The 26,363-nt window shown below is 45.1% G+C and overlaps 1 protein-coding gene across 4 annotated transcripts in view; it reads left to right on the top strand.

Moving 5' to 3' along the window:
• The window catches only part of ank2b (ankyrin 2b, neuronal), an 859,694-nt gene that overhangs the window by 612,268 nt on the left and 221,063 nt on the right, over positions 1-26,363 (top strand). For all 4 annotated transcript variants that reach the window (XM_072253201.1, XM_072253200.1, XM_072253199.1 and 1 more), the window contains one exon: positions 25,503-25,647. In XM_072253201.1, the coding sequence (XP_072109302.1) occupies positions 25,503-25,647 (145 nt within the window). The remainder of the gene's footprint in view (positions 1-25,502; positions 25,648-26,363) is intronic.

The following is a 26,363-nucleotide window of genomic DNA, read 5'->3' as shown; positions in this document are numbered from 1 at the left end:
GAACATGCTCACTAAGTCTGCTGAACCAGAGTGCAGAGGGCCCAGAATGAATTCCGCTCAATGGCAACCACCTATCAGGGCATTCATGGATGACCTCACAGTCACCACAGAATCAGTCCCAGGCTGCCGGAGGATTCTGCAAGGGCTCGAAAAGCTGGTGGAGTGAGCCCGGATGCGTTTCAAACCTGCCAAATCAAGATCGATGGTGCTGAGGAAAGGGAAGGTGGAGAAAAGTTCTGGTTCAGCATCGCAGGCACAGCCGTCCCAACCATCACAGAAAAGCCAGTCAAGAGCTCAGGCAAAGTTTTTGACAGCTCTTTAAGGGACATAACATCCATTCAGGCAACCCGCACTGAGTTGGATGGCTGGCTGAAATCTGTGGATAAGTCTGGCCTACCTGGGAAGTTTAAAACCTGGGTGTATCAGCATGGCATTCTGTCTGGAATCCTGTGGCCCCTCCTCATCTATGCAGTTCCGATCTCGACAGTCGAAACCTTGGAGAGGAGGGTTAACAACCACCTCAGGAGATGGCTGGGACTGCCAAAGAGCCTGAGCAGCATCGCACTCTATGGACACCACAACAAACTGCAACTGTCCTTCAAATCCTTGGAGGAAGAATTCAAGCTAACAAGAGCCAGAGAAGTGCTACAGTATAGGGACTCAAGTGACCTGAAGGTGGCTAGAGCAGGGATCCAAGTAAGTACTGGCAGGAAGTGGAGGGCAGAGGAAGCTGCTCAGGAGGCAGAGGCGAGGCTGCGTCACAGGAGGCTGGTGGGAGTGGTCACACGATGCCGAACTGGGCTAGGATCCTTTCCAACTCCCCAAATGGACACCAGAGGGAAGGAAAGGCGTCTAGTTCAGGGGGAGGTGAGAGCAGTAGTGCAGGAGATGAGAGCCTGCAAGGCGGTGGGAATGAAGCAACAGGGAGCTTGGGCAAGATGGGAGAATGCGGTCGAGAGGAAAGTGACCTGGGCTGATCTTTGGAAAGCCGAACCACACCGCATCCAATTTCTCATCCAGGCAGTGTACGATGTGCTTCCAAGCCCATCAAAGCTGCACACATGGGGCAAGGCAGAGTCATCTGCATACCCACTGTGCTCCAAGCGAGGAACTCTGGAGCACATCCTCAGTGGCTGTGCAAGGGCACTTGGTGAGGGATGGTACAGGTGGAGGCATGATCAGGTCCTGAAGACCATCGCTGAAGCTGTCAGCGCAGGAGTTGAGTGGGCGAAGCGGTCCCGACCCTCCAAGCAGACCATTGCCTTTGTCAGAGCTGGGGAGCAGCCAATACCTGCCAAAAGAACATCTGCAGGCATTCTGACCTCTGCAAGGGACTGGCAGCTGTTGGTTGACCTCGAAGGGCAGCTGAAGTTCCCCAACTATATCGCAGCCACCACCCTGCGACCAGACATTGTCCTAGTGTCTGAGTCTACTAAGCAAGTGGTGCTGCTGGAGCTGACAATCCCATGGGAAGATAGCTTGGAGGAGGCCTTTGAAAGGAAGCTCTCCAAATACGCAGGACTGGTCAGCAACTGTCAGCAGGCTGGATGGAGAGCGAGGTGTCTCCCAGTGGAGGTTGGTTGTAGGGGATTCATAGCCCATTCTTTAGTTAGGGCCTTCAGCATTTTGGCCATCGAAGGAGAGAGGAATAGGAGAGCCATCCGCAGTACCACCGATGTGGCAGAGAGGGCCTCAAGATGGCTGTGGCTCAAAAGAGGGGAGCCATGGAGTCATAAGTAGCTAGCCATCTGGACACAAGCTGGGGTCTGATCAGCCCCGGCTGGGTCGCCTGGAGGAGGTTGTATGATGTTGAAAGACCCGAAACATCCGATGATTCCAGGAACATCACTGAAGATGTGTCCAGAAGCATCAATTGATGTATGTACACAGTCAAGGTCCGAGGAAATATCCTGTTGGGCCCGGGGGATTTATCCACCTTTATTCACTGTAAGGCAGCAAGCACCTCCTCCTCTTTAATCTCTAAATGTTCCATGACACTGCTGCCTGTTTCTCTTCCTTCCATATACACTATGCCAGTTTCCTGAGTAAATACTGATGCAGAAAAAAAACTGTTTAAGATCTCCCCCATCTCATGAGGCTCCACACATAGACGACTACTTTGATCTTCTAGGGGACCAATTTTGTCCCTTACTATCCTTTTACTCTTAATATACTTGTAGAAACCCTTTGGGTTTACCTTCACATTATTTGCCAAAGCAAAACCTCATGTCTTCTTTTTGTCTTCCTGATTTCCTTCTTTAGTATTTTCTTACATTTTTACACTCTTCAATTACCTCATTTGTTCCTTGTTGCCTATACCTGCCATACACCTCTCTTTTTCTTAACCAGATCACCAATATCCCTTGAAAACCAAGGTTCCCTATACCTGTTAACTTTGCCTTTAATCCTGGCAGGAACATGCAAACTCTGCACTCTCAAAATTTCAATTTCTCCTTTGAAGGCCTTCCACTTACTGAAGACATCTTCGTCAGAAAACAACTTATCCCAATCCACTCTTCCTAGATCCTTTCTCATTTCCTCAAAATTGGCCCTTCTCCAATTTCGAAACTTAACTCGAGGACCAGACCTATCCTTATCCATAATTAACTTGAAACTAATGACATTATGGTCACTGGACCCAAAATGGTCGCCTACACATACTTCTGTCACCTGACCTGTCTGGTTTCCTAATAGGAGATTAAGTATTGTTGGTACCTCTCTTGTTGGTACCTCTATATATTGATTTAGAAAACTTTCCTGAACACATTTGACAAACTCATCTAACCCCTTCGCAGTGTGGGAGACCCAGTCAATATGTGGAAAGTTAAAATCCCCTACTATTACAACTTTCTGTTTCTTACATCGGTCTGCTATCTCTCTACAGATTTGCTCCTCCAATTCTCTCTGACTATTGGGAGGTCTATAATACAACCCTATTAGTGTGGTCACACCTTTCCGGTTCCTCAGTTCCACCCATATGGCCTCTGTAGACAAGCCCTCAGGGCTGTCCTGTCTACGCACAGCTGTGATATTCTCCCTGACTAGTAATGCCACTCCTCCCCCTTTCATCCCTCCCCCTCTGTCACGTCTGAAACAATGGAACCCTGGAACATTAAGCTATCTGCTCTAACACTCTGGTTCCCCTCGAGTTTAAACCCCCCTGAGCAGAACTAGCAAACATACCCGCAAGGATCAGGTGCAACCCGTCCCGTCGGAACAGGTCCCGTCTTCCCTGGAACAAAGCCCAATTGTCCAGAAACATGAAGTCCTCCGTCCTGCACCATCTCCTTAGCCACATATTTAGCTGCATTAACCTTCTATTTCTAGCCTCACTAGCATGTGGCACGGGTAGCAATCCTGAGATTGCAACCTTGGAGGTCCTGTCCTTCAACTTTGCACCTAACTCCCTAAACTCTCTTTGCAGGACCTCCTCCTTCTTCCTATTCACGTCATTGGTCCCTACATGGACCATGACATCTGGCTGCTCACCCTCCCTCCTGAGAATACCGAGAACTCGATCCAAGATATCGCGGACCTTGGCACCAGGGAGGCAACTGACCATCTGGGATTCTCAATCTCTCCCACAGGACCTCTTATCTGTCCCCCTAACTATCGAATTCCCTATCACTTCTGCTCTCCTCTTTTCCCTCCTTCCCTTCTGAGCTGAGGGTCCAGTCTCGGTGCCAGAGACGCAACCACTACAACTTGTCCCTGGTAGGTGTCCCCACCAACAGTTCCTAAAACGGTATACTTATTATTGATGAGAACGGCCTCAGGGGTGCTCTGCTCATTCTGTCTATTCCCCTTCCCGCTCCTGACAGTCACCCAGCTTCCTGCCTCCTGACTTTTAGGGGTGACTATCTCCCTGTAACTCCTTTCTATTTCTGCCTCTGCCTCACAAATGATCCGAAGTTCATCCAGCTCCAGCTCCAGTTCCCTAACTCGGTTTGTCAGGAGCTGCAGCTGGATGCACCTTTTACAGGTGTAGTCATCAGGGACAATTGTGCTGTCCCTGACTTCCCACATACAGCATACGGAGCACTCGACTGCCCTAACTGCTGCCTCCATTACCTACTCCTAAGTTAATTAAATTAATTAAAGGAACTTACCCGGCCTTACCTCACTAGGAGCAGGCTCGTCCTCAGCCTCTGCTTGCCGAAGCCTCTCGAGCCAAAACCTCAAAGCTCCACTCCTACCCTGAGCCACTCACACACTGGCTGCTCCTCTTCAGTTACCCCTCCGTTTATTTGTCCCTGCCAATTATCTCAAGTACTCACTCCCTCTAATCAACCAATCAACACTCTGTTTAACCCTTCAGTTGCCCTCCACGCTCCTTTTTAAAGCACACTCACCTGAGCTGCTTCCCAGCACTCAGTGCTCTCCCGAGCCTCTCGCTCCTCCTCCTACTGCGACCGTTCCTCAATCACACTGTCTTTGAATAAGTGTTTCTAGCATACTTCTGTGTCCAGGTAGAATGAACAGTGAATTATACTGATTATTTTGAATTTCCAAAACGAGTCTTAAGCCTATAGTTTAAACAAGTCCTGTTGAATAAAAGTTAAAAAGGAACTGATGGGAAAGTTAAGCAACACACACAAAGTGCTGGAGGAACTCAGCGGGCCAGGCAGCATCGATTGAAAAGAGTACAGTCGACATTTCAGGCCAAGACCCCAGAGCAGATGGGAAAATTAACCTGTCCCGGTGGGAATTTGAATTCCTAAATTCCAAATTTTTTTGGGGGTGTTGCTCTCCTTCATTGCCTATAATGTACACTGCTGGAACTTTGACCTCTTTCAGATGAAGTAACTTCATCTCCCACTCTTTACCCTCCTCTGACCCCAGCCCCATCCCTTGCCGTGTTTTCACCATCCCCTCTGACCTTCCCCTCTCGGAGGCAGAACGTTCTGTCCTTAGCAAGGACCTCACTTTTGTCCCCCTCAGTCCACACCTCAGTGAGTTCTCTGCCCGCCATGACGCTGAACTCTTCTTCCGTCGCCTACGTTTCCAAGCCGACTTCTTTGGCAAGGATTCCCCTCCCCCTACTAATGACCCCTTCTCCCGTCTTTAACCCTCCTCCTTCTCCTGGACACCCCGTCCGGGCCATCTACCTGCACTCGATCTTTCTATCTCCAACTGTCGCCGAGACATCAACCGTCTCAACTTCACCACTCCTCTCTCCTGTTCCAACCTCACTCCCTCTGAATGCACTGCCCTCCACTCTCTCCGCACTAATCCCAACCTCACCATCAAACCCGCTGACAAAGGTGGTGCCGTAGTAGTCTGGCAGGCGGACCTCTACCTCACTGAGGCCAAACAGCAGCTCTCTGACACCTCTTCTTACTTATCCCTGGACCCCACCAAAAAACATCAAACCATTGTCTCCCGTACCATCACCACCCTTATCAACTCCAGAGACCTTCCACCCTTGGCCGCTAAACTCATAATTCCCACAGCCCGTACCGCTCGGTTTTACCTCCTCCCCAAGATCCACAAGCCTGACTGTCCCAGTAGACCCATAGTTTCTGCCTGCTCCTGTCCCACTGAACTTGTATCTGCCTACCTGGACTCCATTTTGTCACACATAGTTCAGTCCCTCCCCACCTACATCTGGGATACATCCCATGCCCTCCACCTCTTCAATAACTTCCAGTTCCCTGGTCCCGACCGCTTCATTTTCACTATGGATGTCCAATCCTTATACACCTCCATTCCCCATGAAGAAGGCCTCAAAGCCCTCCGCTACTTTCTGGACAATAGACCTCAACAGTTCCCCACCACCACTACCCTCCTCCGGTTGGCAGAAATGGTACTCACACTTAATAACTTCTCTTTTGGCTCGTCCCACTTTCTTCAGACCAAGGGTGTAGCTATGGGCACTCGCATGGGCCTCAGCTATGCCTGCTTCTTTGTTGGTTATGTGGAACAGTCTGTGCTCCAAACCTATTCTGGTACTGCTCCCCAACTTTTCCTTCGCTACATTGACGACTACATTGGTGCTGCTTCCTGCACCCATGCTGAGCTCGACAATTTCATCGACTTTACTTCAAACTTCCACCCAGCCCTCAAATTCACTTGGTCTATCTCGGACACTTTTCTCCCCTTTCTCGATCTCTTGGTCTCTGTCTCTGGAGACAGACTGTCCACTGACATCTTCTACAAGCCCACTGAATCTCATAACTACCTCGACAATGTTAGAAAGTGTATGGTTATGCACTTTGGCAGAAGTAATAAACGGGCAGACTATTATTTAAATGGGGAAAGAATTCAAAGTTCTGAGATGCAACGGGACTTGGGAGTCCTTGTACAGGATACCCTTAAGGTTAACCTCCAGGTTGAGTCGGTAGTGAAGAAGGCAAATGCAATGTTCATCTCTAGAGGAATAGAGTATAGGAGCAGGGATGTGATGTTGAGGCTCTATAAGGCACTGGTGAGACCTCACTTGGAGTACTGTGGGCAGTTTTGGTCTCCTTATTTAAGAAAGGATGTGCTGACGTTGGAGAGGGTACAGAGAAGATTCACTAGAATGATTCCAGGAATGAGAGGGTTAACATATGAGGAACATTTGTCCGCTCTTGGACTGTATTCCTTGGAGTTTAGAAGAATGAGGGGAGACCTCATAGAAACATTTTGAATGTTGAAAAGCATGGACAGAGTGGATGTGGCAAAGTTGTTTCCTATGATGGAGGAGTCTAGTACGAGAGGGCATGACTTAAGGATTGAAGGGCGCCCATTCAGAACAGAAATGCGAAGAAATTTTTTTAGCCAGAGGGTGGTGAATCTATGGAATTTGTTGCCACGGGCAGCAGTGGAGGCTAAGTCATTGGGTGTATTTAAGGCAGAGATTGTTAGGTATCTGAGTAGCCAGGGCATCAAAGGTTATGGTGAGAAAGCGGGGGGAGTGGGACTAAATGGGAGAATGGATCAGCTCATGATAAAATGGCGGAGCAGACTTGATGGGCCGAATGGCTGGCTTCTGCTCCTTTGTCTTATGGTCTTATGGTCTTATACCTCTTCCCACCCTGCCACATGCAAAAATGCCATTCCCTATTCCCAGTTCCTCCGTCTCCACCGCATCTGCTCCTAGGATGAAGCTTTCCATTCCAAGACATCTCAAATGTCCTCTTCCTTTAAGGATCGTGGTTTCCCTTCTGTCGTCATCAATGATGCCCTCACCCGCATCTCCTCCATTTCCCGCACTTTGGCCCTCACCCCATCCTCCCACCCCTCCAGGGTCAGAGTTCCCCTTGTCCTCACCTACCACCCCACCAGCCTCCGGATCTAGCACATTATCCTCCGCAACCTCCGCCACCTTCAACAGGACCCCACCACTAAACACATCTTTCCCTCTCCACCCCTCTCCGCTTTCCGCAGGGATCGGTCCCTTTGCGACTCCCTGATTCACACGTCCCTCCCCAGGACCTCCCACCCGGCACTTATCCCTGTAAGCGTAAGTGCTACGCCTGTCCCTACACCTCCTCTTTTGCCACCACTCAGGGCCCCAAACAGTCCTTCCAGGTGAGGCAACACTTCACTTGTGAGTCTGTTGGGGTCATCTATTGCATCCGATGCTCCTAGTGCGGCCTCCTCTACATCGGTGAAACCTGAGGCAGATTGGGGGACCGCTTCGTCGAGCACCTCCGCTCCGTCCGCCAAAACAGACAGGATTTCCCAGTTGCCACCCACTTCAACTCTGCTTCACATTCCCATTCGGATATGTATATACATGGCCTCCTCTACTGCCATGATGAAGCTAAACTCAGGTTGGAGGAGCAACACCTCATATACCGTCTAGGTAGTCTCCAGCCCCTTGGTATGAACATAGAATTCTCCAACTTCCGGTAATTCCCTCCCCTTCCCTTCCCCTATCCCTATTTCACTCTGCCCCCTCCCCCGGCTGCCTATCACCTCCCTCATGGTTCCGCCTCCTTCTGCTACTCATTGTGTTTTCCCCTATTCCTTCTTCACCTTTCCTGCCTATCACCTCCCTGCTTCCCCTCTCCCACCCCTTTATCTTTCCCCTTTCTGGTTTTTCACCCGGAACCTACCAGCCTTCTCCTTCCCATCCTCCTCCCACCTTCCTTATAGGGCCTCTGCCTGATGTCTTTTCAATCCTGATGAAGGGTTCCTGCCCGAAACATTGTCTGATTGTTTCCACCTATGCTGCCCAACCTGCTGAGTTCCTCCAGCGTGTTGTGAGTGTTGCTTTGACCCCAGCATCTGCAGAGTATTTTGTGAAGTAACTTCAATGTGTGTAACCTCTTACTTCTATAGATGGGCAACAGTTTTAATGTTCAGTCAATTTGATTAATAAATTGCTTTTAGGAAATAGTCTGACCCGGTGGGTGACAAAGGAAAATCAGATGCTATTGGCTACATATATCACCCTGAGAAGACTTTTATTAGATTAGATTAGATTAGATTCAACTTTATTGTGCCGAGTACAGATACAAAGCCAATGAAATGCAGTTAGCATCTAACCAGAAATGCAAAGAATAGTGTTGTTTACAAAATAACTGTGAATAAAAAATAAGTGCTACAGCACACAAATATAAAAGTACTGAGACAGTACAATATGGGTGCAATACTGTTTAGCGCTGTGATGTGAGGTTCAGCAGGCTCACAGCCCCAGGGAAGAAGCTCTTCCTGTGCCTGCTGGTGCAGGAGCGGAGGCTCCTGTAGCACCTACCGGATGGGAGGAGAGTAAAAAGTACATGGTTAGGGTGAGATGCATCCCTGATAATGCTTTTCACCCTGCCCAGACTGCGTTTATGGTAGATGTTCTCACTGGTAGGCAATTGGGTGCCAATAATCCGCTGGGCAGTTTTCACCACACGCTAGAGCGCTTTGCGGTCCGATATGGGACAATTGCCATACCACACTTGAGATGCAGTTGGTGAGTATGCTCTCAGTGGTACAGCAGTAAAAGTCTGTCAGTATCCTGGGACAGACATGAGCTTTCTTGATGCTTCGCAGGAAATAAAGATGCTGTTGCGCCATTTTGATCAGGATGGAGGAGTTCAGGGACCAGGTGAGATCCTCGGAAATGTGGACACCAAGAAATTTGAAGCTTGATACATGCTCCACTACAGCTCCGTTGATGTAGATGGGGACATGAGTGTGGCTCCTAGCATGTTAATTGTGCCATAGTATGACCATGTGTTGTAAATATCCAGACTAGTGCATTAGGGAATAACTTCATCAACTTCTTCAGAAATTAAAATTGGCTCTTTCCTGTTAGTTGCTTTTGTACATTTTAATACTTGCTTGCATCATACAGTGGGGTGCTTTCAACAGTTATCTGGCCTTTGGCCAGGAGCAGATATTGTCAGGTGGTGTCCAACCTTCATAGAGTGCTTCAGCCCTTAATCACTACACTCTCCAGCTGGCAGGTCAGCAATGGTAACCAAGTCACTGCTCCTGACTTCCAGCTCAGCTCCTCTCGCCTGCTCCATATCCAGCCAGAGGCTGTTTCTGCTTCCTCCCCCATCCTGCCAGCTGCTTGGTTCTTGCTCTTTTCAGCAAGTCTCAGCACAGACAGCAACCTCCATGGTGACCTGCTGGAGCCCTCTGTAGCCGATCTCCATGGGAAATAGCCATGTCTCCTTTGTCCCTGCACTCCTGGACAGAGGATTGGTCCTTCAGGGCCTTCCTCTCGCAGCCAGAGCAGCCTTGGTAGAAGAGATTGTCTTACGTTTACCAGGGAGTCTGGTTTTGTTGATCTTCTTCAACCAGGCTTCAGTCTGCTTTACAGTGTTGGTGATTTAAACCATTAAACCAGACTGTATTAAACCATTTTCCATCACACTTTACTGGGTTGTCCTCTATGGATGGAATGATTTCTCGCTGTACTTGAAGACTGAACTTGCTAGTAAACCTGCTCTTTTTGATCACCATACATCTGGATTTCCTGGCCTTGAAGATCATCCTAGCCCAGGTAGCTATGTTGTCCAGGTTTTCCACTATCCACCTTGCTTGGACATGGGTTACAATGGTCACTGTGAACCCCACAATGCAGGTTGTCAGATGCTAGGCTGCAACTCTGGGGCTTGGGTTACGTCTGCTGCTGCTGATATGAGGAGGTTCATATCCATGACACACAAATGGGGGAGATGGTACAGCTGATTAGAATCCCTTTTTGGAGGTCTTGCCAACTGGTTGTAAAGTGAGCTGAAGTGAAGTGTGGCTTGAATCCTCCTAGGTAGCTGGTGACCATGTCTCGCGTTAATGCCAGGATATGGTAGTGGTCCAGACCAGCCTGGATGAGGATGTGTGGAATTATTCCATAGGCGTAGGCTTGGTCTAACCAGACGACTGTTAAGTCGACTTTCTTCTGTCTGGCCTTGTGGATTATTGAGGTGTGTTCAAGGCACCCAGAAAAACCTTTCTGGATGGATGTGTTGATATAGTGGTTTTCCATTAAGTAAGAGGTCTGCCTTCTCGCATTTTCTGAGAAGAATACCTTGCACTCCATGATAAGGAGGGTGATCATCCTAAACTGGGTGATTGTGGAGTAATCTTCTTCCTTGGGAACAAAGCATCCTTCAGTCGTTTTCCGGCTTGGTGGGATAGAGCCTTTGGTCCAAATCTTCCTCATTATCTTCCACAACCTCCGGAGGAATTTGGGCATTTCTTAAATACACTGTAGGGTACAGTACTTGGTCCTGGCGCTGCAGATGACTTTGCTCTCTTGATGATATCCTGGACCTCCTGCCACGTGGGCTCTGCCATGTTCAGCTCAGTTGCTGCAATTCTTGGTTGAGGGACTTTTGGATTAAATTTTCAACCCTGATTCCTGCGGGTATCGCTGTGTGATTTCCGCAGGAATTCTTCCACCTCGTGCTTTGAGCTGGTTAGGGTGCCAGATTTTCGCTGATTGGGAAGACCCCCAGTGAATCTGAATGGGTCTTTAACAAACTGCGCTCTCCTCTCTTTCTTCCTTCTTCGTTTTCGCAGCTGCGCCACCCTCCTGAGCTTACACAGCCATTCACACAGTTTGCTGGTTAGATCTTTGACACCTTTTTCGTCAGGTGAACCATTTTTGAATTGTTTGCTCAGGATCTTTATCTTGCACCTCAGGTGGTGAATCTCCCTTTCCCTCCTGTTTGGATACCTTGATGGAAATCGCTGTTTAGCAAAGTTGAACACAATGGCTGTGAGGGAGTCAATTTTCCACTACGCAGGTCCTGCCAATGTAGCTTCCAGGATGCAATCCAGGTCGTCATCGAACTGCTTCTAAGTTACATTGTCTGCTGATCTAGGCCATCTAATCCTCTCTTTCCTTGATGAAAGTGTGGGGGCACTCAGTTGGTCTCTTCTTTGGCACTGGGACAGCTCAGGTACAGAGAGATCTTCAGGTCTTTGAGGTGCCAGAGTTCTCCATCTTCTCACTGGATGTAGAGACTGTGCAATATCTATTAATTGAAGGAGAACACTTATATTCACAATCTTCTCAGAAATTAATTCATCTGTACAGTAGGTTGCAATTCTTTTCTTCAATTTGTTTTCATCAGAGCCAATTGATAGTTGAAGCAGTAGTTGCTTTAGTTATACTGTGCTTTATTGCTGACAGTAGAATTTACTGATGTCTCAGTAATTTAATCAGGTATTCGAGATGGATAATAGTGATATATTCAGACTTTAGACTGTACAGTAGCCAATGGTCATAGAGTTCACAGGAACTGTGGTGTACAAAGGCTGTTGAAAATCTAATCAAGAAGAAAAGAAAACCTTACGAAAGATTAAAAAAACTGGGTACTGATAGAGATCCAGAAGGTTATAAGGCTAGCAGAAAGGAGCTTAAGAATTAAATTATGAGAGCCAGAAGGGGCCATGAGAAGTCCTTGGCGAGCAGAATTAAAGAAAACCCCAAGGCATTATCTAAGTATATGAAGAGCAAGAGGATAAGATGTGAGAGAATAGGACCAATCAAGTGTGACAATGGAAAAGTGTGTATGGAAACAGAGGAGATAGCTGAGGTACTTAATGAATACTTTGCTTCAATATTCATTACGGAAAAAGATCTTGGCGATTGTAGGGATGACTTACAGTGGATTGAAAAGCATGAACATATAGACATTAAGAAAGAGGATGCGCTGGAGCTTTTGGAAAGTATTAAGTTGGATAAGTCTCTGGGACCGGATGAGATATACTCCAAGTTAATGTGGAAGGCAAGGGAGGAGATTGCTGAGCCTCTGGCAATGATCTTTGCATCATCAATGGGGACAGGGGAGGTTCCGGAGGATTGGAGGGTTGCAAATGTTGTTCTCTCATTCAAGAAAGGGAGTAGAGACAGCCGAGGAAATTATAGACCAGTAAGTCTTACTTCAGTGCTTGGTAAGTTGTTGGAAAAGATCCTGAGAGGCAGGATTTATGAACATTTGGAGAGGCATAATATGATTAGGAATAGTCAGCATGACTTTGTCAAAGGCAGATCGTGCCTTTTAAGCCTGATTGAATTTTTTGAGGATGTGACTAAACACGTTGGTAGGGCAGTAGATGTAGTATATGTGGATTTCAGCAAGGCATTTGACAAGGTACCCCATGGAAAGCTTATTGAGAAAGTAAGGACCAAAAGACCATAAGACAAAGGAGCAGAAGTTAGCCATTTGGCCCTTTGAGTCTGCTCTGCCATTTTATCATGAGCTGATCCATTCTCCCATTTAGTCCCACTCCCCTGCCTTCTCACCATGACCTTTGATGCCGTGACTACACAGATACCTAACAACCTCTGCCTTAAATACACCCAATGACTTGGCCTCCACTGTTGCCCGTGGCAACAAATTCCATAGATTCACCACCCCCTGACTAAAAAAATTTCTTTGCATTTCTGTTCTGAATGGGCACCTTTTAATCCTTAAGTCATACCCTCTTGTACTAGACTCCCCCATCATAGGAAACAACTTTGCCACATCCACTCTGTCCATGCCTTTCAACATTCGAAATGTTTCTATGAGGTCTCCCTTCATTCTTCTAAACTCCAAGGAATACAGTCCAAGAGTGGACAAATGTTCTTCATATGTTAACCCTCTCATTCCCAGAATTATTCTAGTGAATCTTCTCTGTACCCTCTCCAACGCCAGCACATCCTTTCTTAAATAAGGAGACCAAAACTACCCACAGTACCCCAAGTGAGGTCTCACCAGCACCTTATAGAGCCTCAACATCACATCCCTGCTCCTATACTCTATTCCACTAGAAATGAATGCCAACATTGCATTTGCCTTCTTCACCACTGACTCAACCTGGAGGTTAACTTTAAGGGTATCCTGCATGATGGCTCCCAAGTCCCGTTACATCTCAGAACTTTGAATTCTTTCCCCATTTAAATAATAGTCTGCCCGTTTATTTCTTCCGCCAAAGTGCATAACCGTACACTTTCCAACATTGTACTTCATTTGCCACTTCTCTGCCCATTCTTCCAATCTATCCAAGTCTCTCTGCAGACTCTCTGTTTCCTCAGCACTACCGGCCCCTCCACCTATCTTCGTATTGTCAGCAAACTTAGCCACAAAGCCATCTATTCCATAATCCAAATCGTTGATATACAATGTAAAAAGAAGCGACCCCAACACGGACCCCTGTGAAACACCACTGGTAACCGGCAGCCAACCAGAATAGGATCCCTTTATTCCCACTCTCTCTTTCCTGCCAATCAGCCAACGCTCTATCCACATATGTAACTTTCCCGTAATTCCATGGGCTGTTATCTTGTTAAGTAGCCTCATGTGTGGCACCTTGTCAAAGACCTTCTGAAAATCCAAATATACAACATCCACTGCATCTCCCTTGTCTAGCCTACTTGTAATTTCCTCAAAAAATTGTGATAGGTTTTGTCAGGCAGGATTTTCCTTTAAGGAATCTATGCTGAGTTCTGCCTATCTTGTCATATGCCTCCAGGTACTCTGTAACCTAATCCTTGACAATCGACTCCAACAAATTCCCAACCACCGATGTCAAGCTAACAGGTCTATAATTTCCTTTTTGCTTCCTTGCCCCCTTCTTAAATAGCGGAGTGACATTTGCAATCTTCCAGTCCTCCGGAACCAGGCCAGTATCTATCGACTTTTGAAAGATCATCACTAATGCCTCCGCAATCTCCACAGCTACTTCCTTCAGAACACGAGGGTGCATTCCATCTGGTCCCGGAGATTTATCTACCTTTAGATGTGACAAGAATACACATAGATGTTAGCTGTCCTGTGTGATCAGCAGTTGGTCTGCCACCTGTCTTCAGGAGAGAGAGAGATGAGGAAGACAATGGAGCAGCATTTGGAGATGTGTAATGAAGGGACGGGAGAGAGAGCTGTCTAGAGCGGCTCCCCCTTTGAACCCTGAACTGTTTGAAGTGATGGACAGGCGATTTGGAGATGTGTAATGAAGGGACGGGAGAGAGAGCTGCCTAGAGCGGCTCCCCCTTTGAACCCTGAACTGTTTGAAGTGATGGACAGGCGATACCCCAGCAGGGGGATAAAAAGGGACAGGTTCGCTAAGGCAGGACACACACGACACCACGAGGTAACGAGACCCTGGAAGCGGTGCCCCCCCACAAGTCGGCGGGAGTCGTTTGGGAGGCTGGTTGCGGAACCAAGCCTCAGACGCACAGGGTGGAAAGGTACGATCAGCGGGAACCCGGTGTGTGTCCGCCCTTGCTTGGGTGCCAGGTTCACTGCAGAGGATCGACCGCATCTGGAGGAGGGGTCACAGTCGGTGACCTCAGGTGACATCACAAAGGACCCGCCCGAAAGCTGCTTGTGAGCAATATCGCAGGTCTGTGTGTGGAAGCCGTTTTGAATGACCATTCGTTCTTGTTCTCTCTCTCCTTCCCCCCACATTGTCCATCGCCATGGCAACGATTACTGCAAACTGGACTTTGTGTCACTTTGAAATTGGTCGTTTACCCCTAGACAACGATAGAGCTTGATTGATCCTGTTATCTTAATTCTGTGCACATGTGTGTTTATCATTGCTGAACTGTTGCATTTATTATCCTTTCGATTACTGTGTCGCTTGTTTCTTTAATAAAACTTTATTAGTTCTAGTAATCCAGACTCCAACTGAGTGATCCATTTCTGCTGGTTTGGCAACCCAGTTATGGGGTACGTAACATAGACTATTCAGCTTCCTGAGTACTTTCTCTGTCGTAATTGTGATTGCGCACACTTCTCTTCCCTGCCACCCTTGAGTGTCCGGTATACTGCTGATGTCTTCCTCAGTGAAGACTGATGTAAAATACTCATCCAGTTCCTCCGCCATCTCCTTACCTCCCATAACAATTTCTCCAGCATCATTTTCTATTGGTCTTATATCTACTCTCATCTGTCTTTTACTCTTTATATACTTGAAAAAGCTTTTAGTATCCTCTTTGATATTATTTGCTAGCTTCCTTTCATGGTTAATCTTTTCCTCTTAATGACCTTCTTAGTTTCCTTTTGTAAGCTTTTAAAAACTTCCCAATTCTCTGTCTTCTCACTAATTTTTGCTTCCTTGTGTGCCCTCTCCTTTGCTTTAACTTTAGCTTTGGCTTCTCTTGTCAACCACGGTTGCATCCTTTTTCCATTCGAAAATTTCTTCTTTTTTGGAATATACCTGTCTTGCACCTTCCTCACTTCTCGCATAAACTCCAGCCACTGCTGCTCTGCCGTCTTTCCCGCCAGTGTCCCTTTCCAGTCAACTTTGGCCAGTTGCTCTCTCATGCCACTGTAATTTCCTTTACTCCACTGAAATACCGACACATCAGATTTTGGCTTCTCTTTTTCAAATTTCACAGGGAACTCAATCATGTTATGATCACTGCCTCCTAAGGGTTCCTTCACCTCAACCTCTCTAATCACCTCCGGTTCATTACACGATATCCAATCCAGTACAGCTGATCCCCTAGTGGGCTCAACAGCAAGCTGTTCTAAAAAGCCATCTCGCAGACATTCTGCAAATTCTCTCTCTTGAGATCCAGTGCCGACCTGATTTTCCCAATCCACTCACATGTTAAAATCCCCCACAATTATCATAACACTGCCCTTCTGACAAGCCTTTTCTATTTAGGAATCATGGGATCCAAGGGGATCTTGCTTTGTGGATTCAGAATGGGCTTGCCCACACAAGGCAAAGAGTGGTTGTAGACAGGTCATATTCTACTTGGAGGTTGCTGTCCTTCAGGGATCTGTTCTGGGACACCTACTCTTTGTGATTTTTATAAATGCCTGGATGAGGAAGTGGAGGGATGGGTTAGTAAATTTGCTGATGACACAAAGGTTGGTGGTGTTGTGGATAGTGTGGAGGGCTGTCAGAGGTTACAGTGGGACATTAATAGGATACAAAACTTGGCTGTGGAGTGGCAGATGGAGTTCAACCCAGAGACGTGTGAGGTGGTTCATTTTGGTAGATCAAATATGATGGCAGAATATAGTGTTAATGGTAAGACTCTTGGCAGTGTGGAGGATCAGAGGAATCTTGGGGTCCGAGTCTATAGGACACTCAAAACTGCTGTGCAGGTTGACTCTGTGGTTAAGAAGGCAGACGGTTCATTGGCCTCCATCAACCATGGGATTGAGTTTAAGAGCCAAGAGGTAATGTTGCAGCTGTATAGGACCCTGGTCAGACCCCACTTGGAGTACTGTGCTCAGTTCTGGTCACCTCACTACAGGAAGGATGTGGAAACTATAGAAAGGATGCAGAGGAGAATTACAAGAATGTTTCTTGGATTGGGGAGCATGCTTTACGAGAATAGTTTGAGTGAACTTGTCCTTTTCTCCTAGGAGCGACGGAGGATGAGAGGTGACCTGATAGAGGTGTACAAGATAATGAGAGGCAGTGATTGTGTGGATGGTTGGAGGCTTTTTCCCCAGGGTTGAGATGGCTAACACAATAGGGCATACTTTTAAGGTGCTTGGAGATTTTTTTTAGCACAGAGTGGTGAGTACGTGGGATGGGTTTGCCAGCGACAGTGGTAGAGGTGGATACAATAGAGTCCTGTAAGAGATTCCTGGATAGGTACATGGAGCTTAGAAAAATAGAGGGCTATGGAGAAGTCGAGTAATTTCTAAGGTAGGGACATGTTCGGCACAGCATTGTGGGCCAAAAGGCCTATATTGTGCAACACATATAAAAGTTGCTGGTGAACGCATCAGGCCAGGCAGCATCTCTAGGAAGAGGTGTAGTCAACGTTTCAGGCCGAGACCCTTCGTCAGGACTGTGTTCTGTGCTGTGTGTTTTCTATGTTTCCGTGTTTAAAGCCAGAACTAGGAAGATTATACATTTTAGTATTGGCTAAGGTGTTGCTATAGAAGGGAGGGCATAAGATTTTTAGATCATTTGGCTCTCCCAGGGAAGGCGGGACCTGTACAGAAGCAATGCCTGAACCAGAGGGGGACTAATATCCTAGCGGTAGGGTTTGTTAATGCAGCATGGTGTGGTTTAAATGCGCATTGCAGGGGCTGGCATCCAGAGTGCCAAAGCAATTAGTGAAGAGGTTGTGGGGACAGATGTTGGTAAGACCTCAGACAAAGTTAGGAATCAAAATGTTGAGCATGGTGCGACTCATGTCCAGAGCTGCACATATTTCAATACAAGAAGTATTGTATAAAAGGCAGATAATAGTGCTGAAGATGAGGTAGTTGGTTTACAAACAGAGGCAAAGTGTAGTGAGGAGAGGCTGTGGACAGGGCAAAACTGTAGTCAACATGATGAATTGCAACATAAAAGGGTTCGATAAAATCAAAAAGAGTGAATACAGTACTGAAGGTGTTATATTTGATTGTGCACGGTATATGGAATGAGGCAGATGAATGGTTATAGATTGGCAAATATGATGTTGTAGCCATTACTGAATCGTGGCTGAAGGAAGAATATAGTTGGGAGCTTAATGTTCAAGGATACAAAAGGACAAGCAGGAAGGCAGAGGGGGCAGTGTTGCTCTGTTGGTAAAAGAGGCAACATAGGGTCAGAAGATATTGAATCATTGTGAATAGAGCTAATGAATTGCAAGGGTAAAAAAGATCCTGATGGTAGTTGTATATAGACCCCCAAAGAGAAGTAAGGATGTGGTCTACAAATTACAATGTGAGAGAGAAAATGCATTTTACAACAGTCACGGGGAATTTCGATATGCAGGTAGATTGGGAAAATCGTGTTGGTGCTGGATTCCAAGACGGGAAGTTCCTAGAGCAGCTCGTGGTTAAGCCCGTTAGGGGATCAGCTATTCTGGATTGGGTGTGTGCAGTGAACCAGAATTGATTAGTGAGTTTAAGGTAAAAGAACCCTTAGGGGCAGTGATCATAATATGATCAAATTCACCCTGAAATTTGAGAAGGAGAAGCTAAAGTCAGATGTATCAGTATTACAGTGGAGTAAAAGGAAATACAGAGGCATGAGAGAAGAGTTGGCTAGAATTGATTGGAAAAGAACGCTGGCAGGGATGATGACAGAGTAGCAATGGCTGGAATTTCTGGAAACAATTCGGAAGACACAGGATATATACATCTCAAAGAGGAAGTATTCTAAAGGCAAGAGGACAGAATGGTGGTTAACAAGAGAAGACAAAGTCAACGTTAAAGCTATGATAGGGAAAAAATTAGTGGGAAGTTTGAGGATTGGGAAACTTTTAAAAACCAACTAAAAAGGTAATTAAGAAGATAAAGATGGAGCACAGAAGTAAGCTAACCAATACTATTAAAGAGGATACCAGAGGTTCCTTCAGAAACATAGAGTGTGGATACTGGTCTGGTTGTAGTGTATATGGATTTCAGCAAGGCATTTGATAAGGTACGCCATGCAAGGCTTATTGAAAAAATAAGGAGGCATGGAATCCAAGGGGACATTGCTTTGTGGATCCAGAACTGGCTTGCCCACAGAAGGCAAAGAGTGGTTGTAGACGGGTCATATTCTGCATGGAGGTTGGTCACCAGTGGTGTGCCTCAGGGATCTGTTATGGGACCCCTACTCTTCGTGATTTTTATAAATGACCTGGATGAGGAAGTGGAGGGATGGGTTTGTAAGTTTGCTGATGACATTAAGGTTGGTGGTGTTGTGGATAGTGTGGAGAGCTGTCAGAGGTTACAGTGGGACATTAATAGGATACAAAACTTGGCTGAGGAGTGGCAGATGGAGTTCAACCCAGATAGGTGTGAGGTGGTTCATTTTGGTAGATCAAATATGATGGCAGAATATAGTGTTAATGGTAAGACTCTTGGCAGTGTGGAGGATCAGAGCAATCTTGGGGTCCGAGTCCATAGGACACTCAAAGCAGCTGCGCAGGTTGACTCTGTGATTAAGAAGGCAGATGGTGCATTGGCCTTCATCAACCATGGGATTGAGTTTAAGAGCCAAGAGGTAATATTGCAGCTATATAGGACCCCGGTCAGAGCCCACTTGGAGTACTGTGCTCAGTTTTGGTCGCCTCACTACAGGAAGGATGTGGAAGCCATAGAAAGGGTGCAGAGGATATTTACAAGGATGTTGCCTGGATTGGGGAACATGCCTTATGAAAACTGGTTGAGTGAACTTGGCCTTTTCTCTTTGGAGTGACAGAGGATGAGAGGTGACCTGATAGAGGTGTATAAGATGATGAGAGGCATTGATCATGTGGATAGTCAGAGGCTTTTTCCCAGGGCTGAAATGCTTGCCACAAGAGGACACAGGCTTAATGTGCTGGGGAGTAGGTACAAAGGAGATGTCAGGGGTAAGTTTTTTACTCAGAGAGTAGTGAGTGTGTGGAATGGGCTGCTGGCAATGATGGTGGAGGTGGATATGATAGGGTCTTTTAAGAGACTTTTAGATAGGTTCATGGAGCTTAGGAAAATAGAGGACTATGGGGAAGTCTAGTAATTTCTAAGGTAGGGACATGTTCAGCACAACTTTGTGGTATTGTGCTGTAGGTTTTCTATGTTTCTAATGCTGGAGAGGTAATAAAGGGGGACAAGGAAATGGCAGAAGAACTGAATAAGTATTTTGCATCAGTCTTCACTGTGGAAGGCACCAGCAGTTTGGTGGAAGGTCCAGGTGTCAGGGGTCATGAAGTGTGTGAACTTACCATTACTAGAGAGAAAGCTGTTAATAAAGTGAACGGTCTAAAGGTAGATAAGTCAACTGGACCAGATTATGTACACCCCAGGGTTCTGAAAGAGGTTGTGAAGGCATTAGTAATGATCTTTCAGGGATTATTAGATTCTGGAATGATTCTGAAAGACTGGAAAATTGCAAGTGTCACTCCATTCTTCAAGAAGAGAGCGAGGCGGAAAGAAGGAAACTATAGGCCAGTTTGTCTGACCTCAGTGCTTAGGAATGTGTTCGGAGTCGATTATTAAGGATGAGTTCTCAGAGTACTTGGATGATAAAATAGGCCGTAGTCAATGGTTTCCTCAAGGGAAAATCTCACCTGACAAACCTGTTGGAATTCTTTGAAGAAACAACATGTAGGATAAACAAAGGAGGATCAGTTGATGTTGTGTACTTGGATTTTCAGAAGGCCTTTGACAAGGTGCCACACTTGAGGCTGCTTAACAAGGTATGAACCCATGGTATCACAGGAAAGATTCTAGCATGGATAAAGCAGTGGCTGGCTGTCAGGAGGCAAAGAGTGAAAATTAAGTGAATCCTTCCTGGTTGGCTGCCAGTGACAAGTGGTGTCCCACAGAGGTTTGTGTTGCACCAATTCTTTTTAAATTATATGGTTATGATCTGGATGATGGAATTGATTACTTGGTTGCAAAGTTTGCAAACAATATGAAAATGAGTGGAGGTATAATTAGTTTTGAGGAAATAGAGAGGTTACAGAAGGACTTTGATAGATTAGGAGAGTGGGTAAAGAAATGGCAGATAGTATACAATGCTGGGAAGTGTCTGGTTATGCACTTTGGTAGAAGAAATGAAAGAGCTGACTGTTTTCTAAATGGACAGGAAGTATAAAAACTGAGACACTAAAGGGACTTGGGAGTCCTTGGGCAGGATTCCCGAAAGGTTAATTTGTAGGTTGAGTCTGTAATGAGGAAGAGAAATGCAATGTTAGCATTCATTTCAAGAGAACTAGAATATAAAAGCAAGGATGTAATGTTGAGACTTTATAAAGCACTGGTGAGGCCTCACTTGGAGTATTAGGAGCAGTTTTGGGCCCCCTATCATAGAAAGGATGTGTTGAAACTGGAGAGGGTTCAAAGGAGGCTCACAGAAATAATTCCAGGATCCCTTATAGGCTTGGCATATGAAGAGTATTTGATGGCTGTGGGCCTGTATTCATTGGAATTCAGAAGAATGAGGGTTGACCTCATTGAATCCCATAGAATGGTGAAAGGTCTTGATAGTGTGGATGTGGAGAGGATGTTTTCTATGATGGGGGAGTCTAAGACCAGAGAACACAGCCTCAGAGTAGAGGGGCGTCTGTTTAGAACAGAGATTAGGAGGGATTTCTTTAACCAAAGGTTGGAGAATTTGGGGAATTCTTTGCTATAGGCAGCCGTGGAGGGCAAATCTTTATGTATATTTAAGGAAGAGGTTGATAGACTATTGATTGGTCAGGGCATGAAGGGATATGGGGAGAAAGCAGGATTCTGGGGCTGAGAGGAAAATTGGATCAGCCATGATGAAATGGCAGAGCAGGCTCAATGGGCGAAATGGCCTAGCTCTGCTCCGATGTCTTGTGGAAAACCAAGGGTTCCTAGACTGTTATCCTTGCCTTTCATTCTTATAGGCATTGTGATCACTAGTTGCAAAGTGCTCCCCTACATAAATTTCTGTCAGCTGCCCTGTCTCATTCCCTAATAGGAGATCTAGTATCGCACACTCTCTCACTGGGAGCTCTATGTACTGATTAAGGAAACTTTCCTGAGCATATTTGACAAACCCGATCCCATCCAGCCCTTTTACAGGATGGGATTTGCAATCAATACGTGGACAATTGACATCACTTATTATCACAACCTTAAGTTTTTTGCAATAGTTTGTGAGCTCTCTACAGATTTGCTCATCTGAATCCCGTGGACTGTTGGGTGGTCTATAATGTAATCCCATTAATATGGTCATACTTTTCTTATTCCTCGGTTCTACCCATAAAGCCTACTGGACATGCTCTCCAGTCTGTCCTTACTGAGCACTGCCATGGCATTTTCCCTGACTAATATTGCCGTCCCTCTCCCTTTAATCCTTCCTGCTCAGCTGTGTCTAAAACAAAGTAACCCCAGAACACTGAGCTGCCGGTCCGGCCCCTTGTGCAAACAAATCTCATTAATGGCTACAATATCAAATTTGTGATATATTGACAATTGCACATTTGAAAGATTTCTCTGGATTTCTCACGTTTCCCTGGAAGGTGGCAAATGTTACTCCATTGTTCAAGAACAGCAGTAGGGATAATCCTGGGAATTATAGACTAGTGAGTACTTCAGTGATGGACAAATTATTGGAGAGGATTCTTAGAGACCGGATTTATGAATATTTGGAGAAACGTAGTCTGATTAGGGATAGTCAGCATGGCTTTGTTACGAGGAGGTCATGCCTCACAAGCTTGATTGAATTGTTTGAGGATGTGACAAAACATATTGATGAAGGTAGTGGTGTATATGGATTTTAAGGTTACCCATGGTTGCCTTATTCACAAAGTCAAGAGGCATGGGATCCAAGGAAACTTGATTGTATGGCTACAGAATTTGTTCGCCCAAAGAAAGCAGATGGTGTTGGTAGAAGGAGAGTATTCTGCGTGGACGTCAGTGACAAGTGGTGTTCTGCAAGGATCTGTTCTGGGACCCTTGCTCTTTGTGAGTTTTATAAATAACTTGGATGAGAAAGTGGAAGGATGGGTTAGTAAGTTTGCAGACAATATGGAGGTTGGTTGTCGATAGAGTGGAAGGTTGTCATATATCACACACACCACATAAAACGAAGTATTACCACAAATAAGTTTTTTTTTGTTTTATGTGCTGTGTATGATATATGTTTTGTGTGTGCACTGTAGTCCAGGGGAATGTTGTTTCATTTTGTTGTATATATGTACAATCAGATGACAATAAACTATTATTATCAAAGTACATATGTGTTACCATGTACTACCTTGAGTTTCATTTTCTTGCAGGCATTTACAGAATAAAAAGAAATGCAATAGAAATTGCGTAAACAAAGACAAACAACCAATATGTGAAAGAAGACTAATTGCACAAATAAACAAAATAATACTGAGAATATGTACTTGAAAGTGAGTCTGTTGTGAAAAGCAAAAGCATAGCAAGGAAAAAAAATTGGTCCACTTGAAGATCAGCGTGGTCATCTATGCTTGGAGCTTAAAGACATGGGGGGAGACCTTAACTACTGAGGAAAAATAGTAGTGAAGTCATGGACTGTATCCAGATTACAAAAGAGGAAGTGCTTGAGGCAAATTCGGGTGGATAAGTCTCCAGGGTCTGATAAGGTGTTCCATCAGACCTTGTGGGAGGCAAGTGCTGGGGCCCTATCAGAAATATTTAAAATGTCTTTACTCACGAGTGAGGTTCTGGAGGACTGGAGGATAACTAATGTTTTTCTGTTACTCAAGAAAGGTTATCAGACTAAACTAGGAAATTATAAGTCAGTGAGCCTGATGTTAGTAGGGGTAAATTATTAGAAGGTATTCCAAGGAACACGTATTTGGGTAGACAAGCTTGATTAGTGAATATCAACATGGTTTTGTACTTGCTACATCATACCTAAATGATTTTATCGAGTTACCAGGAAAGTTGATGAAGGAAAGACAGCAGGCATATTTGACATGGACTTCAGCAAGGCCTTTGACAAAGTTCCGTGTGGGAGGCTGGTCCAGAGGATTCTGTCACTTGGCATTCAGGATAAAGTAGTAAATTGGATTCAACATTGGCTTTGCGTGACAAGTCAGAGAGTGGTAGTGGATGGTTGCTTCTCTGACTTGGAGTCTTGTGACTGGTGTGCCGCAGGGATTATTGCTGGGTCCATTGTTGTTTGTCATCTATATCAACGATCTGGTTCATAATGTGGTAAACTGGATCAGTAACTTTGCAGATAACACCAAGATTAGAGATGTAGTGAAGAAGGTTATCAAATCCTACATTGGGATCTAGACCAGCTGGAAAAATTGGCTGAAAATGGCAGATGGAATTTAATGCAGACAACTGTGAGGTGTTGCAGTTTGGGAGGACAAACAGGATCGGACTTTCACAGTGAACCATATGCCAATAAATATGCAGTAAAACAGAGGGTGTAGGAATACAAATCCATAATTCTTTGAATGTGCATCACAGGTAGAGAACATTGTAGAGAAATCTTCTAGCACATTTGCCTTCATAAAACTGAGTATAGTGTACAGCAGTTAGAATGTTATGTTGAAGTTGTATAAGATGTTGGTGAATTCTAAATTTAGAGTATTGTGTGCAGTTCTGGTAACCTATCTACAGGAAAGTTGTAAATAAGATTGAAGCTACACAGAGAAGGTATACAAAGATGTTGCCAAGACTTGAAGACCTGTGTTATAGGGGAAGGTTGAAGACCTGTGTTATAGGGGAAATTTGATTTGGTTAGGATTTTATTCCCTGGAACTTCAGAAAATGAGGGGAAATTTGATAGAGGTATACAAAAGTATGAGGGGCAGAGATAGGGTAAGTGCAAGCCAGCATTTTCCACTGAGGTTAAGTGAGACTAGAACTGGAGGTCAGGGTTAAGGGTGAAAGGTTAAATATTTAAGGGGAATCTGAGGGGAATCTTCTTCACAAGCATGAAATGAGTTGCCAGTACAAGTGGTAAATGTGGGTTGGTTGCAATGTTTAAGAGAAGTTGGAAATAGTACATGGTAAGAAAGGTTATGGATTTCTAAGGTCCAGGCATGAGTCAATGGAACTAAGCAGAATAAATGTTTGGCATGGACATGATGGGCCAAAGACAGCCTGCTTTTTGTGCTGTAGTGCTCTATTACTGTATAATGAAGGAAGTCTAATTTGGGATGTGGGACATTAAACTGTTCATTTTATCTAACCATTTTTATAATTAAAAAGGTGTCCCAATGTCTTGCTTTTTGTCATGTGCTATTCTGTTGTAATGTATTGCAACTTGTATTCTTTACTAAATTTTCCTCTAGTTCTTAGTAACAAGCATCAACTGTTCCTATGCTGCTTCACTGTGAGTATTGTGTGGCGCATGGCCAAGTGGTTAGGGCGTTGGACTAGCGATCTGAAGGTTGTGGGTTCGAGCCTTGGCCGAGGCAGCAGGTGTATCCATGAGCAAGGCACTTAACCACACAATGCTTCAGTCTACCCAGCTGAAAATGGGTACCGGCAAAAAATGCTGGGGGTTAACCTCACGATAGACTGGCGTCCTATCCGGGGCGGAGTCTCGTACTCTCAGTCGCTTCACGCCACGGAAACCGGCATAAGCACTAGCCTGATGAGCCACAAGGCTTGTGACAGACTTTAATCTTTACTGTGAGTGATTAGTTTCCAGCTGTGTGTGTTTTTTTTTAATTTTGGCATCCAATAGCAAATTCAACACATCTGCTGATTGGTAAACTGTCTTTTGATCCCAAGGAGATGATACAATGACGGGTGATGGAGGAGAGTATCTTAGACCAGAGGACCTAAAAGAACTTGGAGATGACTCCCTACCCAGCAGTCGGTACCTAGACAACATGATGTACAGAGGAATAGGACGCCTTGGAGAGCGTTCAGATAGGTATCTTTGGTCTTGGTTTCTTTTGGCAAGCCTGATTAAAATGTTGCATTAACTGATTGATGGTTAAACTATGTTAAATTTGCCAAGAAAAATTCCAGCATCAAACAGATTTGCCTAGAATGCACTGTGTTTGCTCCCAGGAAGTTAATGGAACATTTTCTTATGTCAGGCTGAAGACTTTGTACCCTCATAAAATCACTAAGATTTTATGTGCTAAATTTTGGAAGAAGGCAAGCTGTCAGAAAAGAGCAAAACTACACCTCAGGAAAGTTCACAAACCTGGTGGTAGTATTTTCTGTGTTCTGCCACATTTTGATTCCTTTTGATTTCAGGAGGTTTTATCATTAGTTTGTCTGTATTGTTTACTTCGGTGTTTAGATAAGGCCTAAGATAAATTCATCATTAATTTGTTAAATGTTTCTCCATCTAATCATAAATTTATGATGCCTTCCACATGCAAAATTCCTTCATAGGTATTTAAACGTCTTGAATTGTCAATTCACAGAGAAGTCAATTTTCTTTGTTTTCTTCCCTAATACCTGATCAAAGTTTAAAGATTAAAAATTCAAAATTTCAAAGTAAATTTATTATCAAAGTACATACAGTATATGTCCACCACATAGAACCCTGAGATTCATTTTCTTACAGGCATTCATATTAAATGCAAGAAATACAATAGAATCAATGGAAGACCAAATCCAAAGGATGAACCAAAA

This window comes from Mobula birostris, chromosome 3 (genome assembly GCF_030028105.1).
Source record: "Mobula birostris isolate sMobBir1 chromosome 3, sMobBir1.hap1, whole genome shotgun sequence".
NCBI lineage: Eukaryota > Metazoa > Chordata > Chondrichthyes > Myliobatiformes > Myliobatidae > Mobula > Mobula birostris.
This window is presented reverse-complemented; position numbering and strand designations above follow the sequence as displayed.